The 21,866-nt window shown below is 44.6% G+C and overlaps 1 protein-coding gene across 5 annotated transcripts in view; it reads left to right on the top strand.

Moving 5' to 3' along the window:
- The window catches only part of RPL34 (ribosomal protein L34), a 463,668-nt gene extending 444,597 nt beyond the window's left edge, over positions 1–19,071 (top strand). For 3 of the 5 annotated variants that reach the window (XM_069978538.1, XM_069978537.1, XM_069978539.1), the window contains exons 2-5: positions 13,108–13,184; positions 13,273–13,372; positions 13,762–13,865; positions 18,941–19,071. In XM_069978538.1, the coding sequence (XP_069834639.1) occupies positions 13,120–13,184; positions 13,273–13,372; positions 13,762–13,865; positions 18,941–19,025 (354 nt within the window). In that variant the 5' untranslated portion in view covers positions 13,108–13,119 and the 3' untranslated portion in view covers positions 19,026–19,071. Of the gene's footprint in view, positions 1–9,539; positions 9,575–13,107; positions 13,185–13,272; positions 13,373–13,761; positions 13,866–18,940 lie in introns of those variants that run through there. The other 2 variants (XM_069978534.1, XM_069978536.1) reach the window with 2 other exon arrangements.
- Positions 19,072–21,866: the final 2,795 nt, after the last annotated feature.

Raw genomic sequence — 21,866 nt, 5'->3', positions numbered from 1 at the left:
AGAGACTGTTTACACAAAGCGATCTGCAAATTTTTTGCGAACAACCAACGACAATTTGAGACAATGTTGAAAGATCAAAATTAACGATTTCTTGCTCGTCGCTTGATGGTTCACTGTGTTTACACGAGCCGATTATCATTCAAATGCGATCGTTATGACGAAAATTTGAACAATAATCGTTCCTTGTAAACACAGCATAATGCTGCATTTACACGGAACGATTATCGTTCGAATTTTCGCAATAACGATCGCATTTGAGCGATAATCGTTCCGTGTAAACACAGCGAAAGATCAAGCGACGAGTGAAAAATCGTTCATTTTGATCTTTCAACATGTTCTCAAATCGTCGTTCATCGTTCGCTAAAAATTCGCAGATCGCTTTGTGTAAACAGTCTTTCAAAGATTCACCCTAAGTAAAAGATCTTAAAAACGATCGCAATAACGATTTTTTTTTTATAAATCTTCTTACGATTTTTCTAAAGATTTATTAGTCTAAACGCTGATCGTTATAAAAACCAAATCGTTGCTTCAAAATCGTTAAATGATCGATTGGGCGAATTATCGCTTTGTGTAAATGCAGCATAAGTTTCAGCGATAATTGGCTGATTCGATCGATTATTGCCCGTGTAATAGAGACTACGATCAGCCAATAAAACGACAATCAGCTGATCGTTTCTTTAGGTCCAGACCTAAAATCATCAGGCGCATCACTACGTGTAATAGCGATGTTCGGCCGACGGCTAACAATTGAATAAACTGTTCATACATTACCTCTCCACACTCCCAGTCTTCTACTCTCTGCTCGCTTACCGGCAGTTCACGCTGCAGCATCTCTGAGTTGACAGGCCGCTCAGCCAATTACTGGCCAGGAAAGCCGCAGCCAGTGATTGGCTGAGCAGCCTATCATCAGAGAAGCTGCAGCGTGCAGTGCTGTTAACTGAGCATAGGGTAGGAGAAGACTGGGAGCATGGAAAGGTAATGATAAACAGTTTAGGGCAAGGGCTGCACGGACATCGCTAATGTTGTCCATGCAGCCCTTGCCAAGCGGATCTAGCAGATCGGCGCAACTTTACATTATTGATCATCTAATAGGACCCTTAGTCTTTCTCAAGCTAGGGTGTATGGCCGAAATGTTGAAGGGTGTGACTAAAGCCACAGATTTTTTTTTACTTTTCAGGTGCCGTCTCCATCTCTTTGATGGTTGGATTGTTCTGGACATTGAGCCCAGTTTGGTGAGGCGTGCATTTTTATAATTTTTAACTAACTCCATTGGCGGTGCTGTTACTCTTTATACAAATTGCTAGGGAGACAAGCCTGGCTGCTACATTTCGGATGGACTGGAGGGGAGAGAGTTAAGAGAAAGGAAGGACGATTAGTAAAAGAAGCTGCAATAGTCAAGATGGAAATGATTTAGAGGGACAATCAGAGTTTTATCGAATTCAACAGTGAGGAGAGGACGGATTTTGAAGAGGCAGGTCACAAGAATGTGAAATTGACTGAAAATGGGGGAAGGAAGGTAGATCAGAATCAATCAAACAGATCTGACCTGCTAATAGCCCCCTATTGCACAGGAGTTTAGAGGAGTGGAGAGTCATGAGAGTCCCAACCCAATGTAGTACTGTGCTCTGTAGAAGAGATACTTGAGAAGTGAATACTTGTGCCTGTGTTTTGACCTTTGTCGCTATAACCACCTTCTTCCCCGTAGTGTCGAGTTACCTGTCCTACAAGGGTGACACAAGCCCCAGTCTTGGTTGCCTAAATTGAGCTAAGTGTCAGAGCGTGTCCCAATGTCACCTCCGCTGTCAGATAGAGTATGTAGGCCTTGACTATGGCTGCTTTGCTCTATCCGGATCAGTTCCTCAGTCTAGGATAACTTCCTGCATTTTTAGAGATGTTCATGAGGGCTGGGGTGTTCTCTGACTTGTCCTCTTTAAGTGTTTAGCACTATCTTGACTATACGTGTTGCTTTGGGAAAGAAAGTCTCTGTGTTCTCCATACATGTCTGTACACTACAGCAGAGCCAGGCTCCTGGCTAAGTTCAGCAGGGATGCCTGATCTGTGTGTCTTGAAGTGGTGTATTCTTTTCAGTCTGACACAGTGCTCCCTGCTGCCACCTCTGTCCGAGACAGGAACTGTCCATAGCAGGACAGGTTTTCTATAGGGATCTGCTACTGCTCTGGACAGTTCCTGACATGGACAGAGATGGCAGCAGAGAGCACTGTGCCAGACTGAAAATAGGGTAGTGAATATAAAAGCTGTATGAGCCAGTTACCCAGCCAGTATCTGTGCATTTGCAGATATACAGCACATGAGTGCATGGAGTGTGCAGGAGTATGGTAAAAGGAAGATAATCCACTCTTTTTAAATAGCGGTTTCCAAGCTACATTACTAATTAATCCTTCTGAATTGATAAAACTGATGTAACAGCATGATGCAAATGAATGCATAGGAATGAGTTGTATTATAGTATCTGTTCATGTAAGATCTTTTAGTTTTTATTTTTTTCTTTTATATTGCTGAAGCAAACTCACTCTAAACGCCCTAGGATCGCCTTAAATAAAACAAATATATAGTGAATAAGGCTGGGCTCACACTGCGTTTTTGCAGTCCGTTAACGTTAAACGTTATATGGAAAAATAAAATGATGCAAAAAGAGATGCAATTGTGTGCAATCCATTTGATAAAATTGATTATCCAATACGATAAAAAAAAAAAACTGAATATGTGCATCATGGTAGGTTCAATGCATATGACTAAAGCATACCTGTTCAGCAATATACATAGTCCTTATGGTTCTGTGCTATAAGGCTATGTTCACACACTGTAATACAACAGCCGTTGTATTAGAGCACAGTATCGGACGCATTTCTTACATGTTCCTGTGGCCATACTAGCATACTGAAAAAATTTGGGTGTGCCTGCAATTCAAATAACCGTTGACCTCAATACAATGTACGGCCATACATTGTGAGAACAGACTATGAACAACGGCCATTGTTCACAGTCTGTTGGCCAGAAGTATTTCCAACGCCACAGGGGAACAGCGGGCGTTGTGCAATACATTGTGGGGGACATTTATGAAGGGTCTGTCTGAGACATACGCCAGGGAGAAGGCGTAGAATTGCTCCTTCTTGCTGGCGTACACCTGCCGTATCCCCTGCTCACCCGATGGGGGGAGATACGGCAAGGAGGGGAAGAGGCCACATCGCTGAAAGCAGGTGTAGATTTGGTATGCCTCTTATCAAGGTTCTTTCTTGACAACAACAGCCATTGTTATAATCGGCAACAATGGCCTTGTCAAATAAGACTACATCGTGTGATCATAGCCTACAGCTGTAGCCGCTACATGTGTTGCCAATAAATGTCGGCCATCCACTAAATTTCAAAAGTTTGTGAACCATAGCCTTTCTGTGTTTTCAATCCACTCCGGTTTTGGTTGTAAAATACTGAACAAAAATACTGAGCAAAAATACTGTGTGTGAACCTAGCCCCATATGACTATGGGGGGGATTTATCAAACATGGTGTAAAATGAAACTGGCTCAGTTGCCCCTAGCAACCAATCAGATTCCACCTTTCATTTTCCAAAGAGTCTGTGAGGAATGAAAGGAGGAATCTGATTGGTTGCTAGGGGCAACTGAGCCGGTTTCACTTTACACCATGTTTGATAAATCCCCCCCTATATGTCTATCTTGGGCTATTTCATGCATACACTTGGTAATTGTGGCTTACAAATAAAGCAGTGTCTTTTAGGAGTTGGGTAGGTAAGATTATCATGGAAACTGCCATATTGACATCCCCTCCCCCCATTTTTTAACCTGATCCATATTATAAATGTTCTTCTACCATTATCACATCATTGCTACAGCCCACTAAACAACGGCCAGTAGGGAAGACAGAAATTGCAGCTCTGAAAGCAGCAGAATAAACCAATTAGCTTCTTTTGTTATTTTCTCTCAATTCCAAACGATGACCCTGAAAAAGCTTTTAGGACCCTATTACACTGAACGATTATCGTTCGAATTTTCTCAATAACGATCGCATTTAAGCGATAATCTGCTCATGTAAATACAGCGAACAATCAAGCGACGAGCGAAAAATCGTTCATTTTGATCTTTCAACATGTTCTCAAATCGTCATTGGTCGTACGCTAAAAATTCGCAGATTGCTTCCTGTAAACAGTCTTTCGAAGATTTACCCTATGTGTGAGATGGGCTTAAGCGATCTTAAACACGATAGCAAAAACGATTTTTCTAACGAATTTTCTAACAATTTTTCTAACGATTTATTTGTCTTAATTCTAATCGTTATAAAAACCAAGTCGTTGCTTCAATTGGACGACTTATCGCTTCGTGTAAACGGACCATTAGTCGTTTGATAGAGTTTGGACCTATTTTTATCGTTGATCATTCGCAGATCGTTCGCATGGAATAAGACGTCACTCTGCTTTTCGCAGTAGCCATGAACGCAATAGCGAAGACAAGACGACCGCAAGAACGATTATAAGTAACGATCATCGCTCCGTGTAATTGGGCGATCGATTTCAGGTCATTCGCAATAGCGGTCGTTTGAGATCGTTTATCGTTAATGGTTGGTTGTTGAAAAATTGCTTTGTCTAATAGGACCCTAAGGGCCTTATTACACGGGACGATTATTGTTCGAAAAATCGTCACATCGTTCGGATTTGAATGATAATCGTTTAGTGTAATAGCAGACAACGGTTAAATGACCAACGAGAAATTGTTGGTCGTTTGATAGAGTTTGGAACTATTTTTATCGCTGATCGTTTGCAAATCGTTTGCATGGAATAAGATGTGGTTCGGTCCTTACCAGTAGCAATGAACGCAATAGCAACGACAAGACGACCGCAAGAACGGTCATCAGTCCGTGTAATTGGGCGAACGATTTCAGGTCATTCGCAATAGCGGTCGTTTAAGTTTATCGTTAATTGTTGAAAAATCGCCTCCTCTAATAGGACCCTAAGGGCCTTATTACAAGGGCCGATTATCGTTCGAAAAATTAGATCGTTTGCATTTGAACGATAACTGTTTAGTGTAATAGCAGACAACGGTTAAACGACCAATGAGAAATCGTTGGTTTTTTGATAGAGTTTGGACCTATTTTTATCGTCGATTTCGCATGGAATAAGATGTCGTTCGCAGTAGTGATGAACGCAATATCGACGACAAGACGATCGCAAGAATGATCATAAGCCAAGACCATCGTTCCATGTAATTGGGCGAACGATTTCAGGTTGTTCGCAATAACGGTTCTTTAAGATTCTTTAACGTTATTCGTTGAAAAATCGCTTTAAGTAATAGTACCCTTACAGTACCCATCTTTTAACATTGACTCAAGGAGAAGTTTGTCTAAAGAAGGGGCAGGGAACCTTGGCTCTCCAGCTATTCGGCCTTCGGCTGTCCAGGCATGATGGGAGTTGTAGTTTTGCAGCAGCTGGAGAGCCAAGGTTCCCCATCCCTGGTCTAAAAAGATGCAACAAGATGGTGGAACAACATAGTCAAAGGATTCATCAGGAAACAAAACAGTTAAAGCAGAGAGAGAGCTGTCATTGATTACCGCACACATCTGACTGGTGACCCTGCTGTGAGTGCACCTACTAAAGGAGATGAAAGGAAACATCTTGACAGGTGAGTGTGTGAAATCATCTCTCTGCTCCTGGAAAAGAATTAATTGAGAGGAGAACTGGGACAGGAAAACAAGATGTAGCAGAAACAGGTTCTCAGAGCAATGAATGAGATCCTTACATACATAGGATTAGTGTATACATATTGATTAGCCCAGGTCCAAGTTATGGCATTAAAAAATACCTGATATCAATATGCCATATTTATTATATAATTATGGGGTGAATAATAAAAATATTCATCAAAAGCTATAGACCTAGACCACAAGCAAGAATAATAGTGAATAGGGCACTGCTATAGGGGAAGCATATATGGCACTCATACCTAGGTCATAGTTACATAGTTAAAGGGGTACTCTGGCAAAAATCTTTTTCTTTTAAACCCAGAAAGTTGTATAGATTTGTAATTTACTTCTATTTAAAAATTTCTAGTCTTCTCATAGTTATCAGCTGCTGTATGTCCTGCAGGAAGTGGTGTATTCTCTCCAGTCTGACACAGTGCTCTCTGCTGCCACCTCTGTCCATGTCAGGAACTATCCAGAGCAGTAACAAATCCTTATAGAAAACCTCTCCTGCTCTGGACAGTTACTGATATGGACAGAGGTGGCAGCAGAGAGCACTGTGTCAGATGGACGGGTGTGTATGGGGGGGGGGGGGGCTAGGGGAGGGCAGCCTCCAGGTTGGACGGGTGTTGGGGTCCTTGGGGGGCTAGGGGAGCCGATGCGGGATGGATGGGTGACGGGGAGCCTCTTCCTGCCACCGGGTGAGTGCACAAGCTGCTATGGATGACTGCAACCCGTGCCGAAATCACAATGTAATTTCTCCATATACTGCACCCCCTGCTGGACGCTTCATAGGAATATTTTTTTTTTAGAGAAATTGAAGTCTGCCTGATCTACTAAATTGAGGAAAATAGCAGTATATATACATTTCCCATGCATTTCCACTCCTGGTTTTGGTTGAAGAATACTGACCAATATACTGAGCAAAAAAATAAAAATTGAGGGAAATACTGTGTGGGAACATTGGATTGAGCTTGATAAGCAGCAGCTGGTAAAACCTGACCTGCTAGATTGGCACTTTAGCAAGGGCTGCACGGAAATTGTTAGTGATGTTCATGCAGTCCTTACCCTAAACTGTAATACATCACCTGTTCACGCTTCCAGTCTTCTTCTCCATTCTGCTTTCTCGCCGATGCAGCGGCTGCAGTTTCCGAGCAGTCTGCCTGAGCTGACAGGCTACTCAGCCAATCACTGGCCATTGGCTGAGCGACCTGTCATGTCAGTCCAGCATTACAAAGAAGCCAGTCAGGGACTTGTTTACATCAGCTGTTTTAGAAAAGAGTGGGGAGGAGGGGGAGACAAAGAGAAAAGCTCACACACAGATTTTTGTGTTTTCAGCAGAAAGCAACAGCTGAGAACTGGGAGAAGGAGACTGAATAGATAATAACAAGTATGGAAGGAACTGTTAGTCTCACCATAGGCAACAACATATCAAAAGTTATGTTTGAGCGGAATACCCCTAAGGCTTCTATGAGTCTATACAGGTATTTCTATACGGCCACCATCTCCACCACTCCTAAGAGGTGTTGTCTAGAGATGAGCGAACCTGGAGCATGCTCGAGTTGATCCGAACCTGATCGTTCGGCATTTGATTAGCGGTGGCTGCTGAAGTTGGATAAAGCCCTAAGGCTATGTGGAAAACATGGATATAGTCATTGGCTGTATCCATGTTTTCCAGACAACCTTAGAGCTTTATCCAACTTCAGCAGCCCCAGCTAATAAAATGCCGAACGTTCGGGTTCGGATCGACTCGAACCCGAACACGGTTCGCTCATCTCTACTGCTGTCCTTTTCTGTTAAAATGCATAGGCAGAAGGTCATACGCCCTCCCACATCCCCTGGCGTTTTTTTCCAGCCAATAAACATGCAGGGGGAGGGACGGGCACTAGGAATAGGCAGGACTTTAAAAAAACTTCTAACTCTCTAACTGGGATTGGCTGGCTAAACCATGTGACTTCCTGAATCTTAGAATAGTCATTTGAGATTCGTGTCAGTTGCTGCTTGGAACTAGAGAGGGACAGTCTGTACATCAGGGAGAGAAAGCTTTTAGGTGAAGTTAGGTAGGAAGGGACCCCCAAAAGACCTTGTTAGGGCTAAAACTATATAAAAAAAAAAAAGATTTAGAAGCTGTTGTGAGACAGGCAGTGTGTTCAGAAACCCACTGATAGTGTATATGGCTGTATACTCTGTGTGTGGGATAATAGCTGTTATCTTGCTACTACTGATTTGCGCAGTCTGCGTCCTGTGAAAGACTTGACCAGCTATTTCATTCTATTATTTTAAAAATCAATACTATATCCAGTATACGGCTGTATACTCTGTGTGTTGGATAATACCTCTTATCTTGCTACTGCTGATTTGCGCAGTCTGCGTCCTGTGAAGGCGTTGACCAGCCCTTTAATTAATAATTGTTGTAAAAACTATTCTATATCCAGTATTTGGCTGTATACTGTTAGTATACAGTATAATGCACAGTCCGCACTCAGCATTTGTTTTTTGTGTAAGTAATGCATTTGCGTGTGTTAACAAATGCAATGCTTTCCCTCAGCTGATCATCAGTCCCCCACCCACACAATCAGTTTAATTAACGCTGCACCTGCTTCTGGCTGGTCTGAGATAATGAATCACTCAGGGGATTGGGGGATCCAGCCCCGCCTCCTGTGACATCACAACCTGCCTCCTGTCTGCATCATCAGCCTGTCCTCAGCAAACACACACAATGTGAGAGAGAGGCATGGAAGATTTGTCTCCTAAGGTGGGAGAGCAGAAGGAGCAGGAGACAATGTGAATTGGCACAGGGGCCATTTTTTGTCACTTCCTGGATTTCAATCAGCTACCAGTGTGGCAGAACAGAGCAGTACAGATGCAGTAATACATTGTATAGACACATCTATATAACTTTTAATGTACTTTTAATAGAAAACAAGTTTTTCTTCTCCGGAGTTCCCCTTTAATGACCGTGGTCGCCCTCCTCTACACTCAATCCAGTTGAGCCATGTCCTTCTTATACATAGGTGCTCAAACTGTGCCCAGTATTCCATATGTGGTCTGACCAGTCACTTATAAAGAGGCAAATCTATGTTCTCATCTTTAGCATCTCGGCCTCTTTTGATGCATCTTTTTTAAGGCTGGGTTCACACTGCGTTTTTGCAATTCGTTTTTTGCAAAAAACGGATGCATTTGTGTGCATCCGTTTTTCCATTGACTTCCATTGTAAAAAAAAAACTATTTTTAACGGACACAAAAATAGTGTGAGCTACGTTTTTGCGTCCGTCAAAAAAACTAATCCGTTTTGAACCGTTTTTTTTTTACAATGGAAGTCAATGGAAAAACGTATGCACACAAATGCATGTTTTTTTGCAAAAAAGAGATGAAAAAACGGATTGCAAAAACGCAGTGTGAACCCAGCCTTAGTAGTTTATTAATGGGCCAGTAATTGTTCTGAGTGTGGTTGAAGTATTTATTTGCTCATGGTTTTTATGCAGCTTAATGATTCTGAAGTTGGACAATTAGGGGTTAATGACTATGAAAAAAGGGGCAGATAAGGGATATCAGCATGTGATCAGGCTATACAGGCAGCCCCTATACTACAGGCACTGCTAGATTATTATGTAAAAACCTAGCACATACATAGCAGCTCTGCCCCAAATAATTCGCACACTATGTACAAATGCTTATATCAGATGTGAAACAGCGGGAATAACAGCTCCGATCGCGTTGACTACAGAAATGTCCCCTACGAGCCCCCGTACCCATTTCCGGTCTGAGTACGGAGGCCGTGAAGGCAATGTGGGCGGGGCCAGTAGTAATTCCTCCACTCGGCTCCTTCCTGCCCTCCTTCCTTTCTCTTCCGGTGACGGCGGCACCAGGTATGGCCGCTGTTATGTGTCACTCGTTGTCATACAATCCTTCTCCATCCTCCTCCGGGTTATGTACGGTGCAGAGGCGGAGGCGGCCGGGCTGTTCTGGGGACGTGTGGGCACCCGGGGCCGGCTGTATTGTGAGGGGGAGAGCGGTGAGCGGCGCTGGCGGCCCGCAGAGCGGCTGATGGGGGAACCGGCCCCGCGCTACCGCTGTGTGTGACCGGAGGCGTCTGTAGCCCTGTGACTGAATCCAGTATACCGCTCTATAGACCAGTGCCTGGCATGCTGTATACCGCTCTATAGACCAGTGCCTGGCATGCTGTATACTGCCCTGTGCCCGGCACGCCGTATACTGCCCTGTGCCCGGCACGCCGTATTCTGCCCTGTGCCCGGCACGCCGTATTCTGCCCTGTGCCCGGCACGCCGTATACCGCTCTATAGACTAGTGCCTGGCATGCTGTATACTGCCCTGTGCCTGGCACGCCGTATACTGCCCTGTGCCCGGCACGCCGTATACTGCCCTGTGCCCGGCACGCCGTATACTGCCCTGTGCCTGGCACGCCGTATACTGCCCTGTGCCTGGCACGCCGTATACTGCCCTGTGCCTGGCACGCCGTATACTGCCCTGTGCTTGGCACGCTGTATACTGCTCTGCTTATCTGTCACTTAGTTCCTGTGCTCAGTACAGTCGCCCTTTCACATGGATACAGTATATCTGCTTTCTGCTGCTGTTGTACTCCAGTGATGGAGGGTTAAAGGAATTGTCCAGGAATAAAACATAAGCATTAGTTTATTCTATAAGATGCACCACACCTGCCCTCAGGTTCTATGTGGTATTACACTTTGGCTCTATTGACTGGAACCCAGCTGCTCTATCACACAACCGGAGGATGGGTGTAATCCTGGATATTATCCCCTTGAAGTGATGCTTTGTAGTGTTTGGACACAGGCTCTGTATATATAGTGCTGGTGTGTGTGTATGTATATGTGTGTGTGTGTATATATGTATGTGTGTATATGGTGTGCCTGTGCTGTCACTTGGGTGGCATGGAAGTTTTCATTGTATATTATGAGTTCTTGTAACACTTAAAGGACAACTCCCGCGGGACCCCAAAAAAAAAAAAAACACAGACACCATACTCACCATCTCTCCGGTGACGATCGCCACTCGATTCGCCCGCCGTCCGCCTCTCCGTCGCCGCCGCCCGCCATCCAGCGATGTCTCCAACTTCCGGGTCCAGGGGATGGAAAAGGCTGCCAGTGCGCTTGCGCACCGGCAGCCTTTTCATTGGCTGGAGCGCATCACATGGCTTCCAGCAAGCTCAGCCAATCAGGGCTGAGCAAGCTGGAAGCCATGTGATGCGCTCCAGCCAATGAAAAGGCTGCTGGTGCGCATGTGCACCAGCAGCCTTTTCATCCCCATTCACTTTGCATGAAGACGCCGAGGAGGAAGAAGACCCGGACCGCCCCTCGGCTCTGACGTCGTCGTCACCAGATGCCGACCCGGAGAAGAGGACCGTGACGATCGTAATAGGTAATGTATACATTCCTTAACTTCCGGGGTGGGGGGTCGGGGGTCCGAAAGTGGGGGAAGGGGGCCAGGCCGGGTATTTAACCACATTACAAAGTTATATAACTTTGTAATGTGTGTTAAATGAGCAAAAAAAAATTTTTGTGGGAGTTGTCCTTTAAAGAGTCACTGTCGTATTTTTTTTTTTTGCAGAAATCAATAGTCCAGGCGATTTTAAGAAACTTTGTAATTGGGTTTATTAGCCAAATCTGCCATTATCTGCATGTAAAAAGCCTTTTCCCAGGTCCCCCCCTCCTTCCTCTTTTTCATCCACTCTGAAAAATCTGAAAATTGTGACTTGTTGCAGGAGACGTACCCTGTCTGCTCTAGGGAGAGGGGAGGGGGGAGGAGGAAGGAGGGAGTTAGCCGGCAGCAGAAAGCAGATAACAGAGGATTACAGGCATGGAGCTGGGTGACAGCTGTAATCCGAGCTCAGACAGGTCAGTGGTGATGGTCAGAACAGATAACGGGTGAGGGATTTGTAGATTAACTCTTTGTTGTCCTGTTTTGGTCTTTTCTTTAGCTCTCTCCATAGGAGAACAATGAAGACAGGGGGGAGAGCTTCAAACTGCTTTTTCATGATAAAAATGCATTTTTCGGATAATAAACCCAATTACAAAGTTTCTTAAAATCGCCTGGACTATTGATTTCTGCAAAAAAAAAATTCACGACAGTGACACTTTAAGTGGTCAGATGTTGTGGCATAGTAGTTAGATACTGTAGCACAGCAACACTGGATCCCATCTGTTTTGATTGGTCGGTATCTGATGGTGCGTTTACACAGGCAGATTTATTTGACAGATTTTGGAAGCCAAAACCAGGAATGTATTTGAAAAGAGGCAAAATCTCAGTCTTTCCTTTATAACCCGTTCCCTGTTTATGGTCTGTTCCTGGCTTTGACTTCAAAAATCTGTCAGATAAATCTGCCTGTGTAATCACACCATAAGTGTTAAGGCGAAGTTCACAGCTGTGCTCTTCATTCCCTGGTTCACTGCAGTCTCTGATCACGTGCACCAGATGGACATCATACACTACACAGGTCCGTCTCCTGCAGACGACTTCTGGTTCATTTTATGACCAAAGTGGGATCGGACACTCAGACCCCAACCGATAAAAACTTTTGACACGTCTGAAGATTAATGGCAAGTTAATTTTCCTTATGACAGGGACTCCAACCCCCCCCCCCCCTTTTCCATTCGTCGGATTACCGCTCCCTGTAATAGAGACACTGACCAGTCGGCTGTGTGTTTCTTCAGGTCCAGACAGAAAATCATCAGCCGACGACCGCGAATCGCTACGTGTAATAGCTATTTGTGGCCGATTGAACAGTTAATACCGCACCTGTCCATGCTCCTGGTCTTGTTTGCTCTGCGTGAATCCCGCCACCGAGTGCTGCGACTTTAGAACGGTCTTTGAGCTGACTGGCTGTTTTGAAGCTGCAGTGAGGGGGAGCATGCAGAGCGCAGGAGAAGATCGAGAGCGTAGACGGGTAATGTATTAACTGTTTAGGCAAGGGCTGCACTGACATTACTAACAATGTCCGTGCAGCTAAACTATTATCAGACTGTGTAATAGGCCCAGTAAACAATCGCCAATCTGTTTATAATATTGATCGGGCTGCCATTGTCGTGTGTAATAGGACCCTAAGGGGCACTGACTAGGCCAAGCACAGCACTTGGCTGTATCTGTCAGACCTATAGCAGTTAATGGAGGGCCATCACGCCTGTTTGACTGTAGATTGGAGGCAAGGACCTGTATTCCAGCCATCTGTGAAGGTCAGAGTCGGATCCATATAAATTACACTTTTTAGTAAGACTCCTAACGTACAGCTCCATAATTCTGCTATACTTATGCATGGTGTTCTGGTGTCCTTGGTTTGGCAGTGAGGGATATTAGCCTTTGAGTATGTTAGTGCTCTATTTTAGAGCTTAAATTGTAAGCAGAGTTTGACCCTGTCTTTGTTTCTCTGCAGATATAAAGAATGGTTCAGCGCCTGACATACCGTCGTAGGCTGTCCTACAACACTGCCTCCAACAAGACCCGGCTGTAAGTAGCCCTGCCTGGTACTTCATCATGTAACACGTTGCTTTGTTATGTTGTATGAGGAGGGCTTCAAGGATTGTCTTGTTTCTAGGTCTCGAACACCAGGAAACAGAATTGTATATCTGTACACCAAGAAAGTTGGAAAAGCCCCCAAATCAGCATGTGGTATCTGCCCCGGAAGACTCCGTGGTGTAAGTGTCGTCATGGGTTTACTAAACTTCTGCTGAGTGGGTAAAATGTGTAAGTACGGGTGATACTGTATGTAAGTTAGATGGGGGCTGACACTAACTAGTGAACCTCACTGCTGCTGAGCATGGGCAGAATAACCATGTTGTTGTACTCACTATAGAGATGGATGGTAACCTGTCAGCCATAGATTCCAATGCTCCCCTTAAAGGGGCATTCCATTCGGCTAAAATAATGGAGATGATCGGCGGGGTTCTTAGCAGCCAGACCTTACCAATCAGCACTTCTCACATGTCACTATAAAATGCAGAGATGGAAATAAACCTTTGAAGATGATTTGGATCAGTGTGTGAAAGGAAATACATTGGTAACTTGTTTTCTTGTATATTTTCAGATCCGAGCTGTTAGACCTAAAGTGCTCATGAGGCTGTCAAAGACAAAGAAGCACGTCAGCAGAGCTTATGGTGGTTCCATGTGCGCAAAATGTGTTCGTGACAGGTGAGGCTGTTTGATGTTATTGTGTCAGGAAGGATTCACTTGGTAGACAAAATTTTCAGGGGTTGTCTTTGGGTACTCTTTATTTCTTGGAGGTAGTGTAAAAATAAAAGTAATCTCATGTACTCCTGTCCCCCAAAGCTGCTGCGCCAGTGCTCCTGGTTCTGTCAGCTCTTATCAGGTTCTAAAGATCTGTTGCCCTTACAGGAACTGCCCCATTAAAGGGGTATTCCGAGCTGGGGTGCTTTTTACTGTATGGCCGGGCAGGGGTTGGATATAGATGCCGCCGTCCACTTACCTCCCCGGTTCCGACGCTGGGTCCCGGATCGCGCCGCCCTGTTCTCCTGTAGCGGAGTCCCGCCTTGGACGCTAAATGGCTGAGCTGCCTTGAGACGTCACATCTCAAGCCGGCGCTCAGACCAGAAAGCGGCAGACGGACAGGAGAATGGGACGGCGGCAACCGGGGAGGTAAGTGGACGGCGGCATCTATATCCAACCCCTCCCCGGCCATACAGTAGAAAGCACCCCAGTCCGGAGTACCCCTTTAAGCCAATATGAGACACCCATTGGTTGAGTTAGGGCAGTTCCTGTGGAGGCAACGCATCATCGGGAACCAGGTAAGAACTTTGAAGACATGCAAGTATTGCCATGAGATAGGAGATATATATTTCTGAATAACCCCTCTTAAGACTTGTGCTTAATTTAAAAAAACAAAAACAGGGTCCGTGGAGCCTCAGTTGTGAGTCTCAAAACATGGAAATAGCCAGATATCCCTCCTGGGAAGGAAACCTGTTGCAAAGAGAAACCTCTCAGTGGGGAGATCACCAAAGCCCCTTAAAGGGGTTATCCAGCGCTACAAAAATATGGCCACTTTTCCCCCCTCTCGTCTCCAGTTCAGGTGTGTAGCGCTGGATAACCCTTTTACGTCCCCCCTCAGTTGTGTGTATTAGAACTAGGGCTGGGCGATAATGGCCTAAATGAATATCGCGATTTATCGTACATGTAGCCGCGGTAACGATAAATTGAACGATAATTATGACACGCCCCTTTTAAAAGCCACACCCCTTTTGAAAACCCCATTTTCCGATGGTAATACAAACGTGGATTTATTCCATATAACTAAGCAAACTTCACAAGTAGTACACAACGTTTTGGCGTCTCCTACACCATTTTCAAGTGCCACTTGAAAATGGCGTAGGAGACGGCGAAACATCGTATATTACTTGTAAAGTTTGCTGCACATTGTTATATGTAATAAATTTACGTTTGTATTACCATCAGAGTGTATCTATATCATCTATCTCCTATCTATCTATCTATCTCCTATCTGTCTATACATACATACACACACACACACGTGTGTGTGTGTGTGTGTGTGTGTGTGTGTGTACAGATAGATAGGAGATAGAGAGAGGAGATAGATAGATAGATAGATAGATGATATAGATAGATAGACGGGAGATAGATAGACGGGAGATAGATAGACGGGAGATAGATAGACGGGAGATAGATAGACGGGAGATAGATAGACGGGAGATAGATAGACGGGAGATAGATAGACGGGAGATAGATAGACGGGAGATAGATAGACGGGAGATAGATAGACGGGAGATAGATAGACGGGAGATAGATAGACGGGAGATAGATAGACGGGAGATAGATAGACGGGAGATAGATAGACGGGAGATAGATAGACGGGAGATAGATAGACGGGAGATAGATAGACGGGAGATAGATAGACGGGAGATAGATAGACGGGAGATAGATAGACGGGAGATAGATAGACGGGAGATAGATAGACGGGAGATAGATAGACGGGAGATAGATAGACGGGAGATAGATAGACGGGAGATAGATAGACGGGAGATAGATAGACGGGAGATAGATAGATGGGAGATAGATAGATAGATAGATAGATAAAGTAACGATGATCAGCGGCACACCAGTAACGTGAAAAACTGAATTAATTTATTGTTCAAACTTCAGAACATTCAATATATGCAGCACAGCAAAGCACTGTGCTTTGCTGTGCTGCATATATTGAATGTTCTGAAGTTTGAACAATAAATTAATTCAGTTTTTCACGTTACTGGTGTGCCGCTGATCATCGTTACTTTATGGATTGAAGTTCGTGGTCGGAACCATATCGGCTGGCACCCGCCGCGTTGTGACTTGGAGTGCCACTCGTTTCTACTAATATAGATAGATAGGAGATAGATAGGAGATAGATAGATAGGAGATAGATAGATAGGAGATAGATAGATAGGAGATAGATAGATAGGAGATAGATAGATAGGAGATAGATAGATAGGAGATAGATAGATAGGAGATAGATAGATAGGAGATAGATAGATAGGAGATAGATAGATAGGAGATAGATAGATAGGAGATAGATAGATAGGAGATAGATAGATAGGAGATAGATAGATAGGAGATAGATAGATAGGAGATAGATAGATAGATAGATAGGAGATAGATAGATAGATAGATAGGAGATAGATATTCTATCTATCTATATCATATCATCTGTCTATCTTCTATCTATCCATCCATCCCCAGTCACTCAGTGGCTGCAGGGGTCAGGTATGGGTCGGCACCTCCTTGCTCCCCCGGGCACCGCTCTCTCTCTCCCGCACAGGAATCCTCGGCCCCTGTCACGCAGTGTTGCTGTAGCACATATATCTGTGTCCCGGACTGAGTGTCACACATGGCCGCTTCCAGCACTGACAAAACATAACGGGGCTCCGAGAATTCCTGTGCGGGACAGAGTGCGGTGGTCAGTGGAGCATGGAGGTGCCGACCGATACCTGACCCCAACTGTATGTGCGGGAGGGGGGGGGGCAGGGCTCACCGTGCAGCTTCCAGAGAAGCTAGAAGTGAGCCCCCGGCAGCAGCAGCACAAAGCACTCACTGGAGGGGGCCCTGCCGTCTGTGTGCAGCCTGTCACATCTCCAGTCTTCCTCTTCAGCCCCCCGCAGCAGGATCTTCCATACCTTCCCCTGCAGCAGTATATGTTCGTCCTGGCTGGGATCAGGAGGTGAATCGGATCATCAGCTTTCCAGCCTTCACCTCTCCACGCGGGACCCCTCTCTCTCCCTGCACCAGAGCACGCGGCCGCCGGGTGGGGGGGGAAATACCGCAGATACCGTCCTGGCAGAGTTGAGGTCGGTTAACCGATGCCAGTGACGGTATCGGTATTTTTGCGGTATACCGCCCAGCCCTAATTAGAACACAAATAGGGGAATGCCAGGGTGGCCCATTTTGAGTCTAACTCAGTTGCAAGTACTGGGATGTGACAAGGGAAATACCAAAGCCAGGCATCATCCACAGACGGCTGTTTTTCGAGGTATTAGCCAGAATCCTGCTGCACACTAATGAGGACCATCAGGGGCAATGAACAGTAGACCAGCAAAGCACAGCAATCAGCATTGCATATTCTGCATGGACTTGTTACAACCATTATATTAATGAGGGATAAGTGCTACATTATGACAGCACATGGACCCAGAACTGCCTGGTTTCCCCCTGGTACCCAATCCCAGCTCATCTTTCATATCTTAATAAGCTCTGGGAATATGAAAGCTGATCTGTGATTGGTATTATGGACACATCAGACAGTTTTTCATCTGAAATTGATAAATTGTGGGCCTGTGAGTTTTGCATGTGAAAGATGTAAGTGGTATATAGGCTCATGCCGTGATGATACAGATGTGAATGCCACCCTGCATTACGACTTGCATGTGGCTTCATAGTTTGTGGGTCCACTGCACTCGTCTTAACAATAAATACAATTCCCAAATGTTCTCATTCATAAAATGACTTCTAAAAGCTGTGCCAGTGATATTTGCTAGTGTGAAAGCTTAGGACCAGTTTAATGCGACTGAAGAAATCTACTCATCACGGTTCAATTAATCATTCTGTTCGCAATGAAAACTTGTTTGCCCTTTAAATTAAAGGAGAAGTCCGGCAAAATGTATTAATTTTATTAAAGTATTGTATTGCCCCCCCCCCCCCCCCCCCCCCAAATTATACAAATAATTTATCAAATATATTGGTAATTTGTATAACTTTTTTTGGGGGGGCAATACAATACTTTAATAAACATTTTCTGTGAATGGCTGCAGGACGCAAGTCAGACTGTTTTTGGTAAATCTTTTTGCTCTATTTGATATCTAAACCATGTCAAAGCATAGAGCCCAACGTGACTGCCTGCTTGGTTCCTGCAGCTGCCGAGCCCAAATGAAGTAGTTATAGCTCTGAAGATTCTTCAATTTAGATTATGGGTCTGACCGCAGGCATCTCTCCTGACCACCCACATGCTGGCCAGGAATTGTATTTCAGAGATGCACTAAAAGAACTATATGTCTTTGGGTTCTATTAGATGGGCCGATGGCAGCTCGATCAATAATGTAAATCGTTTACTGAACCTATTACACGACTCTAATCGTTTAGGACGGTCTGTTTATTTATCGTTAGTGATGTCCGTGCAGTCCTTTCCCTAAACTTTTTATTACCTTACCTCTCCACGCTCCCGGTCGTCGCTTGCTTCCTGGCGGTTGCAGATTAAGTGCGGTCTGTCTGAGCTGACAAGGCTGCTCAGCCAATGACTGACCAGGGCCTCCGGCCTGTCAGCTTAGAGACTGCTTTGAAGCTGCAGAGGACAGAAGACCGGGAGCGTGGAGTGGTAATTTATTAACCATTTATTCAATCATTAGCAATGCGCTGTTGGCATCTGCTTTTGGTGTTGGACCTAAAGACGCAATCAGCCGATCATTGTCATTGGCTGATCATTGTTTCTATTACACAAAGCAATAATCGGCCTTATTTGGACGATTATCGCTCCGTTTATTAGGTCCCTTATGGTACGCTGGGACGTACATGGACGTCATTGGTAGTAAAGGGGTTGAAGGGCTTGTGCAATGTGGAGGAGTGTAGTACACACTGAACCTATGTTAACATCTGGTGCCCTGATATTAGTAAATCTGCTATTAAGTGTGTAACCCATTGATTGTGATGGCACCTTTTGGAGTAATACATTGTATGCTATTGATAGTAAAACAGCTGTTTTCTCTCTGCAGAATTAAGCGGGCATTCCTCATTGAGGAGCAGAAGATTGTTGTGAAAGTACTGAAGGCTCAAGCACAGAGCCAGAAGGCAAAGTAACATCCTGTTTATATTGATCACATCAAAATAAATGTCTCTGTTGTAACTCGGTGTGTTGGTGCTTTCGTTATGGTATTCTATGTATGCCGGACTTCGAAGCTCCTGACATGATTTTATTATGAAGCCGGGAGCTCTGAAACTGTAAGGTTAGGTTCACACGATGTAAAAACTGATGATGTCTTTACTGACAACGGCCATCATTGAGCAAATAAGTTTTTTTTTTTTTAAAAAGATATGTGGATGATGACGCTATTATGAAAGACTGCCATCATTTTTACATAGTGTGAACCAAACCTAAAGGTTTGTGCTACTGTACTGATATGTACCACACGTACGCCTCCTATGAAGTTTATCTAGTTGAAGGGGTTATCCAGCATTAGAAAAACACGGCCGTTTTCTTTGAGAGAACACGAATCTAGTTCAGGTGGGGTTTTCAATTAAACTCCATTCACTTTGATGGAACAGAGCTGCGAAATCCCACCAAAGCTGGAGACGAGAGTGTTGCTGTCTCTGGAAGAAAGTGGCCATGTTTTTCTAACACTGGAAAACCCCTTTAAGATACATTGACAAAAGACTAAGGCCATATAAAGACAAGGTTTACTGGTGAAATAACAGTCTGCAAAATACATAATTCCATCTCTTCTGATAAGAGATGTACAGGGAACTGTACACTAGGAACCATAGGGTCAGGTGTCCTACACCAAGCGGGTCTTACCCCACGTACTGTAGTGGTTAATTCCAATAAATGTCGTTGGGTGCTGTATCGTCTGTACAGTCAGATAACAATTTACTCCTATAAGAACTTAAGACATTTGAATGACGTTCAAACGTGTCTGCCACTTCATCTAACGCGTTTCCCCCTTGGGTGTTTTTGATCAGAACCCGTTGCGGAATCCACAATGGGTTTTCCGTTGCAGTTCCGTAGTGTGCACATACCCTAACATTTGGTGGTATTGTAGGTAAATAGAAACACATTGTGAGGTAATGTAAAAAAGGGGTCTAGTGCTGGCTTAGTGGCTGGTATTCAGACCCATGTATTCATGGCACAAAGATAGGTGAGTATATGAGGCTTAGGTGTTAGATGGGTGCTGGGTAGCCCTGGTCTCCTCAGACGTTGGGATAAAAGAAATAATGTGCACTCACATCCCTGGCTCCAGCACTGGTAGCAGCATAATGCTGCTCTGGTCCACAACTGCCTCCTGGTCAGAGAGGACCTGGGACGTGATGGGCCTGGTCAGCGGCTGTAGCAGGGTCCCACCTTGGCCTCTGACTGGCTAAGCAGGCCTGTCACGTCCCAGGAACCAGGTCTCTTACTAGGAAGCGTCCGGGGACCTGACTGCGGTATGAAGCTGAGGTGAGTGCACATTATTTCTTTATCCCCTTACCCCAACACTTTGGCAAGAAAAAAAAAACCTCCCTGCCTGAAATTCTCCTTATACCTGGAAAATAAAAGGCCGCAGAGTGAAATTCACCGCTGATCCTGATGACTTAACCCCTAGACGACCCTGGACGTAGGGTTGCGTCATGGAAGTCTGTCCCCAGACGACCCATGACGTAACTCTACGTCCTGGATGTTTCTCCCGCTATGAAGTGCGCTTCATAGGAGGTGGGGGCCGGCTGCAGTGAGCAGCCGGGACCTCTCCGGTAATGACACGCTGCAGCGATCGCGCTGCCGCGTGTCATTAACCCCTTAAACGCCGCGACCCTGTCACTTACCGATCGGGACCCCAGGGGTCCCGATCGTTGAAACGGACCGCCGGAGGTGTCTCACCTTCCTCCGTGCGGTCCAATCGGCGATCTGCTGCACTAAGCCTGCACAGGCAGGCTCAATGAGCAGATCGCCGATAACACTGATCAATGCTATGCCTATGGCATAGCAATCATCAGTGTAAAAATCCAAGTACTGTATGTAAAAGTCCCCCAAAGGGACTTCAAATGTGTAAAAAAAAAAAAGTTCAAAACACTATTACACTACCCCAAAGCCCCTCCCCCAATAAAAGTTGAAATCACCCCCCCCTTTCCCATTATATAAATAAAACATAAAAATAAATAGATAAACATATAATATACCGTAGCGTGCGTAACTGTCCGATCTATTAAAATATAACAAGCGTCATTGTGATCGGTGAACAGCGTACACGAAAAGAGGGGAAAAAGTGCACGGATTACCGATTTTATGTTACATTATATATTTAAAAAAATCTATAAAAAGTGATCAAAACGTCCGATCTTCACAAATATGGTATTAATAAAAACTAGAGATCATGGTGGAAAAAATGACACCCCATACAGCCCCGTAGGTGAAAAAAATAAAACCGTTATAAGTGTCACAATAGGCCCATTTTATTAATATTTAATTGCCAAAAAAAGGATTTAATAAAAAAAAAATATATATATAAAATATGAGAATCTGTGTAACCTGCATATGGTTGTGTTCGGACTGACCTATAGAATAATGGTATCATGTCGCTGTTACCATATAGTGCATTACGTAGACACAGGAACCCCCCAAACGTTACCATATTGCATTCTTTTTTACGATTTCACCTATTTATATCTTCATAAATAATATATTTGGGGTTCCATCATACATGTTATGGTAAAATGAATGGCGCCATTACACAGTACAACTATTCCTGTAACAAACAAGCACTTACATGGCCCTGTAGATAGAAAACAGAGTGCTAGAGCTCTTAGAAGGGGAGGAGGGAAAAACGAAAACACTAAGATCAAAATTTGCGTGGTCCACTGGGTCATTTTGGGCCTGGTCCTCAAAGGGTTAAACATGAATGTGACATTTACACCAAGACATGTGACATTTTGGCTGTAATCGCCTTTCTC

Source organism: Dendropsophus ebraccatus, chromosome 7, assembly GCF_027789765.1.
Source record: "Dendropsophus ebraccatus isolate aDenEbr1 chromosome 7, aDenEbr1.pat, whole genome shotgun sequence".
Lineage (NCBI taxonomy): Eukaryota > Metazoa > Chordata > Amphibia > Anura > Hylidae > Dendropsophus > Dendropsophus ebraccatus.
Note: the sequence above shows the minus strand (reverse complement) of the source record. Positions and strands in the feature narration are given on the sequence as shown.